The sequence below is a fragment of the Stegodyphus dumicola genome, chromosome 1 (assembly GCF_044657685.1).
Source record: "Stegodyphus dumicola isolate Sdum_Otavi_A_Nest chromosome 1, ASM4465768v1".
NCBI classification, from domain to species: domain Eukaryota; kingdom Metazoa; phylum Arthropoda; class Arachnida; order Araneae; family Eresidae; genus Stegodyphus; species Stegodyphus dumicola.
The window spans coordinates 123,927,931-123,945,190 of NC_140768.1; the positions used below are offsets into that span (position 1 = coordinate 123,927,931).

The 17,260-nt window shown below is 30.6% G+C and overlaps 1 protein-coding gene across 2 annotated transcripts in view; it reads left to right on the forward strand.

The window, feature by feature from the left end:
- LOC118203789 (phosphoribosyl pyrophosphate synthase-associated protein 2) overlaps positions 1 to 17,007 on the forward strand; it is a 77,753-nt gene extending 60,746 nt beyond the window's left edge. Inside the window, exons 9-11 of one of the 2 annotated variants that reach the window (XM_085819946.1) lie at positions 3,866 to 4,012; positions 7,329 to 7,442; positions 16,724 to 17,007. In XM_085819946.1, coding sequence (XP_085676072.1) covers positions 3,866 to 4,012; positions 7,329 to 7,442; positions 16,724 to 16,771 — 309 coding nt within the window. In that variant the 3' untranslated portion in view covers positions 16,772 to 17,007. Of the gene's footprint in view, positions 1 to 3,865; positions 4,013 to 7,328; positions 7,636 to 16,723 lie in introns of those variants that run through there. The other variant, XM_085819953.1, reaches the window with a different exon arrangement.
- Positions 17,008 to 17,260: the final 253 nt, after the last annotated feature.

The window sequence follows — 17,260 nt, forward strand, 5'->3', positions numbered from 1 at the left end:
AAATATTGCGCTGCTCATATTTTAAATTACAAGTCTAATTTTTCTTTTAAGGTTATGCAGGTGTGTATAATGTAATTAGACAGGTGCTTATTTTTTTAACTAAAATGTGGCTATGAACCGTGAATAAGTTATTATTTCATTATTAAGTTCTTATTAATAATGAAAATTAAATTATTCCCATAATTTTCCCCTCTAGATTTTTTGGGCAGTAAAATTAATTTAAAAAAAGGAGAAAATACATGAGGAAATATTGTATATATGTTGCAGAGTTGCCAACTCTCCCGATTTTCGACCTCTCTCCCGCCAACCCGATTTACAATATATTTCTCCCGACTTTTTCTTATTCTTAAAATTTCTCACGATTTTTATAGAACTTGGCTAATACTTCATTATGTGAACAAACAAAAAAAAAAAAAAAAAAGTTATTTTCGGTGTCTGAAAGCAAATGAATTTTAGATTTATATATAAACAAAGCCTTGCGAATCAGATGAGAACTTCTGATGTGAGTGAGAGCATATACGTATCCAGAAATGTCATTCTCCAGTTTTCCTCCAATGGGCATCGAGCTCCACTCCGCGTCATCTGGCATATATTAGCCAATGAGCACAAAGCAAGCTCAAGGCTGTTATTTAGATGTTCTTTATTTATTTCGTTCATCTTGTCCTGAGTTGCGTGAGTGCACGTGCCTGGGAGAAATAGTTTTAGAAATTATCATCTTTTGTTATGTCTGCGAGAAAGGTGAAATACTCATGTACGTTTCAAAAATAGTACACGGTTGACTTTCCTTCCATTATTTCCTCAAGGAAATGTAATAAATTTGCAATGTGTATCGTCTGTCGTTGCGATTTTTCGATTTCGCGTGGTGGAAGGGCGGACGTTCTCAAACATGTACGTACACAAAAACACAAGGACATGAGATGTTTTGGAAAAAATGAAAAATTAAATTTTTCTCCGGAAACAAAGGACGAAAAAGTTATTAATGCAGAATATCTTTTCTCTGCCTTTTTACTGGAGCACAACCTGCCACTGATGCATCGGATCATGCTGCAGCTTTATTTAGAAAATTTTTTCCCGATAGTGAAATCGCTAAGAAAAACTCAAGTACAAGGACCAAAACAGGTGTAATTGTTAAAGAAATGGGTTTGAAAAATAAATCTTCAGTTATTGATTGCATTAAAACAGCTCCGTCCTGCCTCTCCATGCACGAAAGCAATAATACCGATTCAAAAAACTGTATCCAATTGTTGTTTCTTTTTTAAATCCAGAGTCTTCAGAAATTGAGTGCAGTTTACTTTCTTTCCTCACTTTAGAAGGACATTCGACAAGCTTTAATTATTTGGCACAGCTAATTAAAGTTTTAAAAGAAAATGTAGTCCCTCTGGATAATTGCTTAGCACTTGGTGCCGATAATGCACCAGTGATGGTAGGCTTGAAGACTGGTGTTGCAGGCATATTAAAAGAAAATTCAGATTTGCAGATTATGAGGTGCACCTGTCACCTCTTAAATTTAGCAGCTGAAAAAGGGGCAGCTTCTTTGCCAATAAATATGGATGAACACATTGTTGATATTTATTATTACATTGAAAGGAGTTCTAAAAGGAAGGGAAAATTGTTAATTGAGAGTTAAGATAAAAGGCTCTATTGAAAGTTATAAAATACTTAAAGTAAATGGAGATGTAGTTACTACTTCCATTGTTAAAAATAGGTTTGAAAAAAATAAAGTAATTCCTGTACCATTCAGCAATTCAACTGGCAGTTCTCAAAATAATACTGCAAAATATAAGTGTAAAGCTGATTCAAATTTCTCTCAAAGTAAAAAAATTGCTCAACACACGAAACATTTTCCGATTACTGTAAGTTTATCTTGTGAAGAACGAATATTTGTTTTTTTCTTCGGACCTTAACAAAGCTTTTTGCTTTTTTTTTTTTTTTTTTTTTTTTTTTTTTTTTTTTTTTTTTTACAATTCATTTTGCCATCATTCGATGTTGTTGACACAGTTCTACAAAGCAGAATTCCATTAATTCATGTTTTGCAATCAATGATTTATGATCTGTTTAAAGACATTTTATCAAAATTTGTAAATCCAGTCTGTGTTTTGTCTTGTAATTCTATATATGATGTGATTTATAGTGAAATAGAAAATCAGAAGAAAGATGAAGATTTGGTAATAGGAGCTGCAACTACAAAAGTAGTGTAAGAACTTTCGGAGGAAGACTAAAATAAGTTTTATCTTCATGTTAGAGGTTACTTCTGTCGAGTATGTGATTACATACTACATAAATTTCCAGTCAACGATGAAGTGATTTTGCATGCTAAAGTTGCTGATGTTTCTGCTCTAGCAAATGCATTTTTTTCTGATATAATGTATACTTTTTGATCAGATTTCCTGTGTTACTTCATTTAGTCATGAAAGATGATAATATTGTAGTCACAATTTTGCAGTTTACAATTAGAAAACTTGGATGAAGTTATAAAATCAGCTAGGATTAACATCCAGTGCAGTTTAATTGGAAAACTGAAAGGTGCTGATGGAATTTTAAAATATAGTGAACTGCCTAGAAATATGTTGGCCATCTTGACAGTTCCCCATAGTAATGCAGAGTGTGAAAGGATTTTTAGTGTTGTTGTGAAAACAAGAACTAAATTTAGATCTAATATTAGTGATGACACATTACAAAAACTTTTATTAGCGAAAGCAAGCGTACGTGGCAATTGCTATGAACAAAATTATGAAGTTTCTATCTTAACGAAAGCAAAATCTGGCACTGTGTACATTTGTACAAAAACTGGTTAAAGTGTCTTTTTTTTTTTTTTTTTTTTTTTTTTTTGTTGTTGTTGTTGTTGTTTTCTTAAACGATGCAAGTAATAAAAGTGTTTTTTATGTGTAAGGTATTTTTGTGCTGCTTGCATTTAAGAATTAGTAACTATTTAAAGTTAATCCATTATTAAAAACTATATTTTTATCATTTAAAATATCTTTTTAACATTGTGAAAAATCTCCTGCTTTTTGAGTGTTGTAGGTTGGCAAGTATGATGTTGAATAACTTGTGTTGTATAGATATTGAATGAATTTCCAATTTATCACTTACTTTACTCAGCTTACTTTTTGTGAATGTTAACATTTTTCCAACAAACTGTACTTTTATAAGGTGAAATTGTGTGAATCTCTTATTTTTTTTTTAAAAAAAAAAAAAAAAGCTTAGAAAGGCTATTAATTTCAAACCGGCATTTTGCATCAATTCACTTTTCAAACTGTTGCCACGAAATATTATCACCATGTATTATATTTAAAGAAACTAAATAATAAAAAATTTGCATGGATTTTCTCGCATTGTTGAGAAACAATCGTAACTAGAACTATCAATTTTGAATAACGTAGTCCTCCAACTAAGGGCACTTAGAAGCCCGAATTTTGAATTTCAAATTGTTTTTATTATTTATTTAAAATTTTGTAAAACTTTAACGAATTTTTGATTGGCAAACTAAATGATTTCAAAATGAGCAATGGCAACATTGTAGAGGAAAAAAAAAAAATTATCTTCAGCGCACAAGACTGTGTATCAGAAATTCTAAAGATATGCTGTGTTTAAATATTTTGTGATATTGATGTTGAATTGAATTTTATGCGTGTGCAAAGAATGTGATATTTAACAAATGAAGGTAACCCAAAAAACATTAAAAAAATGCCCTTTTGGGCGTAATATAAAATCTGAAGGTTTTTTTTTTTTTTTATCCCCAACCCTGCCACAGAAGAGAAGTATTTAGATATCCAAGGTCATAGATTAAATACTTAAAACTTTAAATATGAAATTGATTGAAAAACATAACCAAAAATATTGTTCCAGTTGTTATTGTTAATTTCAGGACGATATGATTGATGATGTAGAATCTTTTGTAATGGCTGCAGAAGTGCTGAAAGAAAGAGGAGCTTATAAAATTTATGTTCTAGCCACCCACGGATTACTATCATCAGATGCCCCCAGGTTACTTGAAGACTCTGCTATCGACGAGGTTATTTTTCTTATTTCTATTCATAGAATAATGTGCTTTAATTTTAATGTTACCAAAGACATATATAACAACGTTTTTTAATGTAAATTGTGTTACTTATATGATTTTGCAAGATGCCAAAATTTAAGACAAATTTGAGGATATTGTGGCTATTAGTTGCCAAATCTGTATCCAAGGGTAATCATAATCCAGGATTATTACTTTCTCAAAGGTGGAATTTCTGGATTTGAGAAAATAAAGGAAAGGGGGGTGAGGTAGCCATTTACTTCAATGCACCTCAGTGTTAAATAGCCTTAATCCTGTAACCCTGTTTTATCCGGTGATGTTTCCGATGTCCTTTCGTGATATCTTATACAAGAGATATTACAATTTACATACAGTTTCACTAAAATTATTTACATATATAAACTTCATAGCAATACATACTATGGAATATATATAAAGAGGAAATATACATCATACTGTTTATAGCAATATATATAGATATATACTCACACATACGCCACCTATAAGTCCAAACTACATTTTTAAAATTTCTTGGTTATATTTGCTGTATAACATGCACTCTTTTCTTTACGAAGTGTACGATACTGTTACAGGGTTCGTAGAGGTCCTTACAAGTGCTTATAAGTCTTTATATTTGAAGATAAGAAATAAAAACCCTTATAGGTGCTTACTTTTTCTCTGAAGCACCTTTTTTTTTTTTTATTTTTTTTTTTTTTTTTTAGTGCTTTGTTTTTTAACGAACACGCATTTTTCACCTGAAAACAAAACCTGAAAGCTGAAACTAAATAAACAACTTTTTTTCCTTATATGGATCGTCAGATGGTCAATCATACTCCCGGAAATCACTTTTCACCCCTTTCTCTGCATAACATAACCTTTGTGCGCAAGTAGAGACAGGTGCACGTTGTTCTATTGGTAAAAGAATTGCAAAAGTGATAGAAATTCTGGTAAATTCTGTATTCTTTTGCTCCCACCCAATACTACACACGTTTGAATTTCTATCAAGATTTTAATAATTTACATTCTCGTTCCACGTGGTCAGCTCATATTCGCATTTATTATGATCGGTATGTATATGTATGAATATTTATAATATATTTACAGTAACTATTGAAGTATAGATAAACTCCAAAAATGGGTGTGTTTTAACACAGATTAGTTTTTAAGGAATGATATTCAGAATGGCATAAATAAAGTAAAAGTAATCAAATAGTCAAAATAGTTCTTTTTTTTTTTTTTTTTTTTTTCCCCCAATGCATTAAACAGTATGCAAGATGGGTGTTCTCCCTTTTCTCCACAAAATCTGAAATATTGAAACCGTTACAGTTCTCAGCAAAGCAAGCAAGACTTTTTTTTTTTTTTTTTTTTGGTCACTTTCCAACCTGGATTGAATAGGGCTAAAAGTTCTGCAGTCTACCAATCCAAGCAAAGAATGATTCTATTCCGAAAATGTAATGCGTGTTCAAAATTAGAATGAAAAACACCTCATATTAGTAAACCTCTTTATTAATCAATATGAGTGTAGTATGGATATTGCGCGGAGCGGCAGCGTGTCCTGCTCAATGATAAATATGCCACATGGGCGCATGATGGTCTGAATACCGGCAGCTGTTGATTCTGATTGCGTAACAACACGTGCGGAAGAATTAAGGCTCACGTATTGCGCAATAATGTTTGCCATATTTTGCAGAGATAAAACAGTTTTACTGTGCTTGCTAAGCAGATTATTTTTCAGTTCCATTGGACTATTTTTTATGCAATTAACATATCTGAAATTTAGCTGAAAAATCTAAAAAACGGCTCCAATCTACCCCCCTTTCCTCTTTTACCAGTTATGCTCGACTATCCAGAATTTTCAGATATTCGGCAATTTCCGAGTATGCCGGTTAGTTAAGCTTTTACTTTTAAAGAATTACTGCATGAAGCAATTTCTCGCCTTCTGATTTCAGAAAAGTTTCTTTTTTTACTTATTTTTACTTTGCTTGCAATATCTGTTAAGGGAAAACTGTTATACAATGAAAATTTAGAAAATGTTCAGAATTTTGACTTAAATTATTTAAATATTAATAGGATTGGAAAAATAAATTGCATTTATTTTTAGGTGCAAGCTAATATAATAAATATGGCTTATTATTATTTATTTTCTCTATTTTGAACTTAAATTCCATCATTAAATCTTGTAATATAATTTACTTCTGGATAGTTTTTCCCTCCTCTCGTTGTAAACTAGTTCTGTAAATTGAACTGTTATTCAAAATTTTAAAAAAATAATGTAATTGTTTTCCATGGTTGAGTAATTCTCATTTTCTCGTAATAAATATTTAATTTCTGATATTTTAAATTGCAAGTCTAATTTTTCTTTTAAGGTTATGCAGTTTATATGTAATTAGACAGGTGCTTATGTTTTAACTAAAATGTGGCTACGAACCCTGTGTTATCTTTTGAAGTCATTCATTCAAAGATTTTTCCCAGGATTTGACAGGCATTGAATGGAACAATGTGTAAGGGGAAAGGCTAGAGAGAGTAAATAATTCTGAAAAAAGGGTGGTTGTGTTCAATGCAGGTGTGCACAAGAATATTATTCTAGGGTTATTAGAAAGGGGAGAGAGAATTTGAGGTAAGAATGCACTTCTGACTCGCGCAGAATTAGGAGGCAGATGTTTTCTCTTTCTGTAGTCTTTTGAAGTGAACACTGAAGGCTTTAGTAAATCACATTTACTGTAGTTGAAATGTGGGTGATCTAGTGTTCCTTTTAATGGTAAATATGGCTTTTGCCAAATGAAAGAAACATATTGTTGGTTTCAAATGCAAAAGTCGTTCAGTTTGCGAAAGAAAATGGAAATTGAACTAAAGTAAAGATGTTTAGTGTTGATGGAAGCTCCGTACATGAGTGGAGGAAAAATGAAATCACAGTAATTAATATGCCAAAGAGTAAATTTGCATAAAAGAGTAACGAAATTGCCTAGAAGAAAGTGTTGTGAATGGGGTCGCAATCACTCCTGTTTGTATCTAAAGTACCTGCTGTTGAGAAACATTTGGTAATACTACTATAAATTTTCCTCACATTTCCTGTAATTGTTGCCAGTTGTGAGAAAGTTTTTCTAATTAAAAATCATTTAAGAACTACAAATGTTTATTTTTCATTTACAAAATCTTTCTATACTGTCTACATTGCAACATCCCCTGTATGTCATTTTGACATATTTTTAGTTATTTATTTGTAAATCAAGAAAGGTGGTAAGCTCTAGCTACACCATTGATTAAATGTAGTAGTTCTTATTTTTAATTATTCTTTTCTTTTTTATTTCAGGTTGTAGTCACTAATACTGTTCCCCATGAGGTCCAAAAAATGCAGTGCCATAAGATAAAGACTGTTGACATCAGCGTCCTGCTGTCCGAAGCCATTCGACGCATCCACAATAAAGAATCCATGTCATATTTGTTTCGTAATGTTACTTTGGAAGATTGATCCTTTTTTTTTTTTTTTTTTTTTTTTTTTTCTTTTTTAAGCTTGCTATTCCAGACTTTTGTTGAGATTTTACATAGTGTCAGCTATTTTCTCTTATTCTTTTTGCACAAATACTTGTTATATTAAAACACATTATTGCAAAATTGTTTGTCAATGTGCATTGTTTTGATCAGTCTTTAGCATTTATTTAATCAAAGGTTGTCTTCTAGAGTGATTTTAGTCCAGCCAAAATTCCAAATTTTTAATCCTGTTAAATCCAATATTTCTAGATTTATGTGTTACTCATTATTTTTTTAATAATTTATTATTTAAAGATAACATAACATTTAAAATTATTAGACTATTGAGAAAAGACAGACAAGGGCTGAAGTTTTTAAGTGGAGGGAAGATAGAAAACAGAAGTACCCAATATAGACAAAATTGGTTAAATCTCTCTTAATTTGCTTTCAAGTTCATTTAATTACCTGAGTAACTACAACACAGTATAGAACATCCTTCGTATTTATAGCCTATATGTTGTGCAGATTGAAGTATTTTTTATTTTCATTACACAATACAAGTGAAGGTTTTGGCTTAGAAATCCCTGTGAAAATCCAATTCTTAAAGATTTTAGGGATAATTTATTGCATAACTGGACTTCTTACCAAAATTCTTTACATTCAATGAACCATTCTCTCCCTTCTGGCAATTGCTCATCTCCAACACCTATTAATGTACATATTTCAAGTTCTAATCTGATACTTAAGTGAAAAGCCAAAATTTCAAAATGTATTTCGGATCACAAACTTTTATTTGTTAGCAAAGAAAGCTGTTAGTTCAGCCGTCTACAAAAATTAAGCTTGTTCTTGTGAAACATAAATTAATTTTTAATATTTTTTTAATTATAGTTGTAGCTTCTCTAATAAAATTGTTTGAAAATATGTGTGTACGTACATGTTTCACATTAATATCCTGAATTATTTAAAATTGAGTTCGATTTTTAATACACTGGAGATTAAGGTCTAGCCACCAATTGCATTTACTTTTCAGCTGATAAACTACATTAAACTTTAGGATTTTGAAATTATTTTGCTTCAAGCTTTAAATTGCATTGCTATCTGGCAGCTACTTTTTTCTAGTGCATTGATGTTTTCCATATGTAACAAGATTTATTAAATTGACACCTTCTAGTAGATATCAGGAAACTTTCCAAAATTTTTTGCAGTTATAAATTGAATTCTTGTCAGTACCCCTAAGCCATAAATTGTATTGGTGTGTGGTTCTTTCTTCCAAGCCATGAATTGCATATCGCGCATTATCATCGCAGCAGACATTAAAATTTAAATTAAGTCATCAATTACATTGACATCTTTTAAATATCAGAGCTTTTCAATCCAGAAACTATGCTATTTATATATATATATATATATATATATAGCGTATTTTCAGGCCATAAATAGCACTGTCATCTAGTCATCAAAATTGGTAGATCTTTCCAAAACACAATTAATTTTGCTAGCTGTTAATATCATAATAATAATGATGTATTCTAATAAAATGTCATTCCAGTACCAGGAAATGCTACTCTGTTAAAATAATTCTACTTCTGATATTGTTTGTTAAGTTTCAGAATTGACATGGAAAAATATTGTATTAAATATGTGAAAATAAGCAAAAGTTAACATTATACTCTGGGCAAAGTAAATTTGAGAACACTAAAAAGCCGAGTACAGTAAGTGTCACTATGTTTACTAAGTGCCACTATCTGCAACTATGTTTTTCAGTGACTGTTTTGATAGCATTTAATTGTTGAGAAAAGTATCCTTCAAAATAGCAATGGTATTTAACTAATCCAATATAAATATAACTAGAAACATATAAATATCTACTTTCACAATATTTTAATTAGGGAAAAGTCATTATTAGTTGATTATTTGGAATCATTATGCAAAAGTTAATTTATGAACTGTTCATATTGTTTCTGGAAATTTATGTCGGAAAGCGTCAGAATCTTCTATCATTGATGTTTCAACTTGAGTTTTTTCATTAAGTTAACTAACATCAAATTCCTCAAAATTCATGTTAGGTGCAGACATTTTTAGTGATTCAATTTCCTTTGTTTCATCATTTATTAAAAGATTGGCATGTTTAAAACAGTTCTTTAATATCTTTTGTGATATATGTTGGCTGAAATCAAAATCAAGATTCTTGGCAACTTAATTCCTCATTCAGTAGCATGTCTGTGTCATTTGAGAATTTTTATTACCTTATTCAGTGATTTTATCTTATATTTAACAGCATTATTTCACATTCAAAAGTTCATTTTATAATATTTTGATAACATTAAGCAATACACAAAGTAATTTCTATGTTTTCATACACAAATGAGCAGGATGTTTGTGAATTGATAACAGTATGTGAATGGTAATATTAAATGTGATCACATTAAGCATTGCCTGCTGTAGTTTGTTTTCTCCCACCTTTTTTTTAAGCTTGTATGTTTCTTATGCCTAGCATTCTATTAAATACCACATTTTGATATTTTCCTCACTGCAGCATGTAAAATTTCTGCTGTATACAAATAGGCTTTGCTTCTTGCTTAAAAATAAGTAAATGGGTGTATTATACTTGAAACAAGGCTGATTTTTACTGAAGAACATGCTTGATTCGATATCAAATTAATCTTCTTTGAATTTCTGTCTTTCCCTCCTTTTAGTTGAAGCTTCATGAAAATATTCATTGCCAAATACTGTATTTTCTCATATATTTTTCACTGTACCTTTCCGGCTTCAGGTTCTGGAAATTTTAAAATTATTCATGTAATTTCAGTGCATTGAGATAAGAAATTCCCTTAAATTTTAAAGAGGATTTGGCCCAATAGTGATTCTTTTCTTTGTACTAACAAAGACAAACCTTCACAAAACTACATGTGAAGATCACACTAAACTTTTTCCTTCTAACTATTGAACTGTATACTACCATAATACAATAATCAACTAATCGCAGTGAAGCAAACATCAACAGATGTTCAGTCTTAGATTTCGATGAGTCGGCCGCGCATTCGCCTTCTGTGATTATTTATGGGTGATACGGGGCTGAATGATAGCCGAAACTGCGATAAGAGCAACAGATTTAACATAAAGAAACTAGAAATGAAGATATCTAATTAGCCATTGTAATTGTGTTAATATTACTATTATTCTTATTAGAATTTAAGTTTCTTTTAAATAAATAATGTGATAAATACTTTTAGTTTATCAATGAATATTTTTTTTCTTATGTTCTTAACAATAATCACACGGATGGGCCGGTTGCATTGGCGTTTTTGTCATTTTCCCCATGTGTAAGCAGCATTTTTCACATGAAACCAGTTTCCCATGGAAAGACCTCCACGAAGGCAGATAGCCCTTAAGGCTTTACCGTAATCATGCAAGCCAAAACTTACCATAATCACATTCTGTGGAAATTAAATGATTCACATAATTTTCTTCTTGACAATAAAATTAGTATATAAAGGGTGGATATATGTACGGAAATACGGTATCTATTTTTTCCATTGAATTTTAAAGGTTTTGAATATAAGTTCAACATTTCACTGTGGCCTGATCTAGCCCTACCTATAATAAAACAAGAATTTCATCCATATTTTGAAAGTTAAATTGACTCGCATTATTACTCAATTGGCCACATTTTTTGCAAGTGTATGCTATTTTATTTTTTGTTATTGTTCTGAGATAACATCACTCTTCAAAACATGCTGTCCAGCATGCCCCTGAAAATAAGCACCCTCACTGGGGGGGGGGAGGAGGCAATTTGCCCCTACTGGCATATTTTTGGAGGCAGCATTTTTCACATGAAACATTACTTTGTAGGGATTAGTCTTGCGGATCATTGATGCAGGTGAAAAATAATGAGATTCTGAATTGCTATACGGAATTAAACTGAGAAGAAGAGTTTACTATAGACAAAATATTTAAAGAAATTACAAGATTTCAATGGCTGCATACTCTTGTTATATTTTTTGTTCTGTCGAAACTTTTGAATGAAAATTATCAGGATCAACTATAATATAGTCATAGTGACATTCATAATTAGTCATAGTAATATTTTTTATTAAGAGAGAAGTATTTCTAAGTTCTATTTCTGTTATTGCTCTGGAAAATGAAATGCATACATAGAATGGTGGTCATTTTGAATTTTTGCAGTTTATTTTGAATGAAGATATTGTACCTTTGTTCGATATTGCATATTGTAATACAACTGCAGACTTTCCTCTCAACTGTAAATTTTTCTAGTTCTCAGAAGAATTTTCTAAATAAAAATCATTTTAAATAGTACTTAATAGATAAAAATTTTTAAAAAAAGGTCTTTCTTTTCTATCTGTATGGCAGCAACAGGAGCAATCTGGGAGACGTCTACAATGTCATTGATGATTTTGGAAACAAAAATACAAACAACATAATATCAATTTAAATTGTTGAAATTAAAGTTTTTTAAATTAAATGTAGAGTTTTTAATTCATTTTTCTATATATCTATCTAGCATATTTTTAGTTATTTGTTTTTATGTAAAGAGGGATGCCAAACTCGGAAGCTGCCATAAGCAGCAAAAGCTATAGCTATGCCAATGAGCACCTTAAGTGCTTGCTTGTGTTTGCTAGGCCTGTATCAGATTTTCATTGGTTTATGAAAATACAAGGGGTTAAGTATGCAAGTAATGAAATTTTTGAAAAAATTTTACCCATTTATTGCATTTTATTGAAAGCAAAAAGAATATGTTTGATGCAAAACCTGTAATTTAACAGTATTTAATATGGCGATTACAAATTAAAATGTGTCTTAATTATGAGTGTGAAATGTTGATTATAGCCACCATTATATAATTAGATGCTATTTACTAGGTGCACAAATATATTTAAAAAATTTATTTGTACTTTATTCTAATGTTTTAAAATATACCGTATTTTGATTAGCACATTGCTTACTATTAGTATTGATTTTTATTTGTGAATGTTCAAGGGTTTGTATTGTTTTTTATATATGTAATATATTTCATTGCACCTTATTTTGCTTATGTTAATTTTTTCACAGAAGCGCAGTATTTAAGAACTTTTTAGCATATGAAATAGGTGTTTTCTTTTAACTTTTTTCTAAATTTTACAGCACAACGCGCAAAGTTTTTGACCACATAGGTTCCCCCCTTTTTTTTCTTCTTTTTACTTCAATTAGTTATATATATGTTTGTATTCTTAGTAAATAGCATCTAATTATATATAAATTCAAAATAAAGTAATTAATAGTAAATTAAAAAGCCTATAAAGTAATAAACTAATAATTCATAATAATTTATAAGAAGAAAACTTTCCATAAATTGAATTTGTATTCCTTGGAGATACAGAGGCCGTTCGTACATTTTTTAGATGATTTTGATAAGCGATAATAAAAAATCGTTTGCTGCAAAAGAAGTAATTGCAATTGTACTATGTTTTTAAAAGTCTAAATTATCGTCTGGTGCTTGAAAGTTTTGTTTTTATTCAAAATGGCAAATTTAACAAAGCAGTGGTTCGAAGGCTATATTTACGCTCTTTCCGAAGAGAAATATGCATACTCCGTTATCCAAAAGCGATGTGAGTCATGGTTTTGTGATATCTAAAGTGTCGATAGGTAATATCGTCAACAAGAAAGGAAAAAAAATGTCAAATTGGAGCCTCAAGTGGGACAAAATTTCCAAACAGTAATCTTCGACTATTGCAAAGGTACGTTGTTTAATGTTAAAAGAAAATCCCCCTAGTCAAAGGACAGTTGCAAAATCATTAAAATGCTCGATGTCCACTGTAAACAAAATGATAAATGTTGATTTAAATCTTAAGAAAACGAAAAAACGCTATGTGCATCGTCTTCTTCCAAAGCATATTGCTCAACGCAGTACACGCTGCAGAATTCTATATGAGAAACACTTATCCAAAGAAAAATGGAAAACAATTGTCACAATAGATGAAACATGGGTGTATTTAAATGATTGTAACAAAAAAAGAGCCATTTATTATCATAAAAAGGGAGAAAAAAATTTAAGTACATGGTTCAAAGAATCGAAAGAAAGTTTTTCTAAAGGATTCATGATTGTTGCTGGGTTTTCTTATCATGGCAAGTTAGAAATAAAGAGAGTGCAAAAAAAATGTCAAGATTAACTCCAAATACTATCAGGAACATATTTTGTCGCCAATTTTTCTGAATGAAATACCGTCGCTTTACCCACAGTGCCATCAATCTGTGAGACTCCATCAGGACAAAGCTAGCAGTCACACATCAAAATCCACTGTAAATTTCCTAAAAGAAATGGAACAAAAAACTGGTATCAAGGCCATACCCTTCACTGATATCCCTACTAAATCTCCCGATGTGTCACCTATGGATTTTTGTGCTTTCGGACTTTTAAAAACTGCATTATCCAAACGTTGTCCCAAAACCCTAACAGGACTCTGGAAAGCTGTTCGGGAGGAATGGGATAGAATACCTCTTCTGCCACTTTAAAAGGCATTATTATCCTGGAAATTGCGGTGTCGAAAGATAGTTCAGAATAAGGGATGTTAAATAGAACATTTAAAACACAAGAATTTTATGTAATTTAGTTTTGTGAATACAATATACATTGTCTAAAAAATGTGTGAACAGCCTCTGTAGTACATGGAAAATTTTCTTCTTATAAATTATTATGAATTATTAGTTTATATATATAGAGAGAGAGCTAATATGATTTCGGGGATGAAGGAAAATTCTTTTGAGAAAATTAGTAGCTTTTTAAATTCTTAATGATGATATAAGGTATGTCTGAGATTGATTTTTTTCATAGTATTAGTGAAATTTAGCATTTGATAAATATACATTTTTAAAAAATATGTTTTTCATAAAAAATTTAAAAAACTTTGAATTTAAAAGAAGTATTCATACAACATTTTCAGTACAACTCTAATATACGCCCTAATTTCACCAAATGTGGCGATATGTGTTCTGCACTGGTTTTTCTTGCGATTGCGTGTTCTATGGGAACCCTGTTGACGTTGAAAAATCTTTCGCTGGAGCTCGTTGGTTCGCCTCTGTGTCTGAGAAGATGGGAGGGAAAGATAAAATGGTAAATGTTGAATTGAAGTTCGGCAAAAGGAAATATGATTGTGGCTATCCTATTGAGGGGTAGTGGGTATTTGGAACTGTGGAAAGAGGGTCTGGGAGATTATTTTTAATGGCAGTGCATGATAGAAGTAGGGATTTGTGATTTTATTTATTTGTGAACCATAGTATAAATTTTCTGGATAGTGTGTCTGGCTGTCATGTAAATACGATAGTGATTACGTGGCGGCATGTTAAAGGCGGTATGAAATTTATATTTCTGCTATTCAAAAACGCATTAATTCATCGTAAGTGCATTTTATTTTATCCTTGTTCTTATTTTGTAGAATGTTATGTTCATTGGTTCTTTAGTATGAATTTCTGTCATTATTGTTGTTTTTTTAAATTGTTTGAAATTTATTTTAGTTTATTTTGTTGTTTATTGTCTAGACTGTACAATTCGTAGATGTTTTTTAAAGTTGAAACAGAACGCTGTGTACATAGTATTATTTGAAATTTATTGTTGTTATGTTATTTTATTAAAGCGAGGAGTGCGTAGATCGTAGATTCCTTCCTCGCCTAAATTGTGCAATTCGTAGAATTTTTTTTAAGTTTAAACAGGATGCTGTGTACATGGTATTCTTTGAAATTTATTGTTGTTATGTTAATTTATTAAAGCGAGGTCTGCGTAGTTTGTAGCTTCGTTCGTTGCCTACATTGTGCAAGTCGTAGATTTTTTTTTTTTTAAGTTAAAACATGTCGCTGTGTACATGGATTCTTGTCAAATATTTTTGGTTAGAAACTTTACTTTTTTGCTATCTAAATTTTTTGTTTTTGTTTTGAATTTTTAGCTAAATTGTGTGTTCAAAACGTAGTTTCTGTATGTGCGAAAACAGCATTTTTGGAGACATTTTAAGCTAAATGTTCAAAATGTAGACCAAAAATTTAGATAGTAATATGGCAGCGTGAAGTTTCTCACCAAAAATATTTGGCGACTTGAGGGCGCATATCAGAGTAGTTCCACATTTTCTATGACATGTTACATTCAAAAACCTCTCTTTCTCTCTCTCTCTCTCTCTTTTATGGAATGAAGTATGAGAACCTACAAGCAATACAATATAGTTGTTAGTTGATATGCATTTTCTTGGCCTCCATAGCATATGTAAGATGCAACTTGAAATAAATTTTTTTTTTGTGATGTCATAATCAATGATCTTTCTTCTTTGTTTTTCAGCAAAGCAAAGATATTTCTGTTTGATAAATTAACCAGAAATTTGTAGTTCATTTTATTCTGGTTTTAAAGATTGTAATACTCTTTATTGTCTGTTATTTTAGACATTGTATTAGAAAATGTTAAAACTATACATTCTTGGGTGGTGATTTATCATAAAATTGTGTAATTGTACACTGTTAGCAACGAATCATAATTAAAAGGTATAAGAGAAATAATTGCCAGCAATCTTTTTGAGAAGATCATTGGACAAGTGATCCAATCATCTGACACCACAGTCGTTTCATAGGTGAATTGGACATGCTGATCCAGTCTGTCTTATACATAGATGGATAGATGTGCTTATCCCATCTGGCACCATTATTATGATGGTAATGAAGATCATCACCCACAGGAAGACAGAATGTGTGGTGATTGTGGCAAAGACTTGCAAGCTGTAGCAAATAACACAGACAAAATGTTCAGTAGCATTAAATGATCTCATGAATAAAAAGTAGCAATGAATGAGATTCAAGGTACAGGAAGTAGAAGTGAAAATATCTTATTCAGGTGTTGGTATTACTAATGTTAATATTACTGTGTATTCTAATTGCAATGCAGGTTTCTTTTAAATAAATAATGTGAGTGTTACTTGTAATTTATTCATGAATACTTTTCATTTAATTTATTCTTACTGTCACTGCATCCTTGGGAAATTCAATTTTTCACACTGCTTTTGCACAAAAAGAAGGGGGAAATATGCAAGTAAATATGATACTATTTTCAGTGAAGCCTTTGTAAAAATATCTTTTTATTTCATTTTAAAATGTGACTTCATTATTCTTGCACAATATTCCTTTCCGATGTCTTATATTTATAATTATTATTAATTGCGATTAATTCTTATTCGTATGCAAAAAGAAAAACCTTAACTTTGAATTCAGATGAAGAACAGAAATGTGAAAGAAAATACTAATAGAAGTTATACATAGTTGATATGTATGTTTTGAAATAATTTTTTAATGTGCTGGGCATTTGCATATCAGTAAAAATCATTATAGATAATTGCTTCCTGTTGATTTCTTATTTTAAATGTTTAGATTTTTAAAAGTTTATTACATTTGCTCTTGAAAAACATTTTTCAAGTGTATGTTATGTTACACCATATGAGAAGTGCTGATATTTTTTCTTGTTTTTGATGCTAATAAAGAATATTTCAAGATCTTAATAGTTTTTTTTAATTTAGAGTGTGCTTTATGCGGTGTCATATCTAGGAAGGAAGTGGACTACCTCAGGCAACATTTTTTTTATTTGATGTAAATTATAGGGGTTAGTCATATGAAGTAGAGTAGAAGTGTAATCTTATGCCATGCAGCAAGTTTTGATTTTTTTTGGGGGGGGGGATGTGTTAATGTTGATGTATGCTCACAGATAGAACTAAACGTTTTTGGTTGCTCAATGTTTGCCTTCAGAATGTTTTT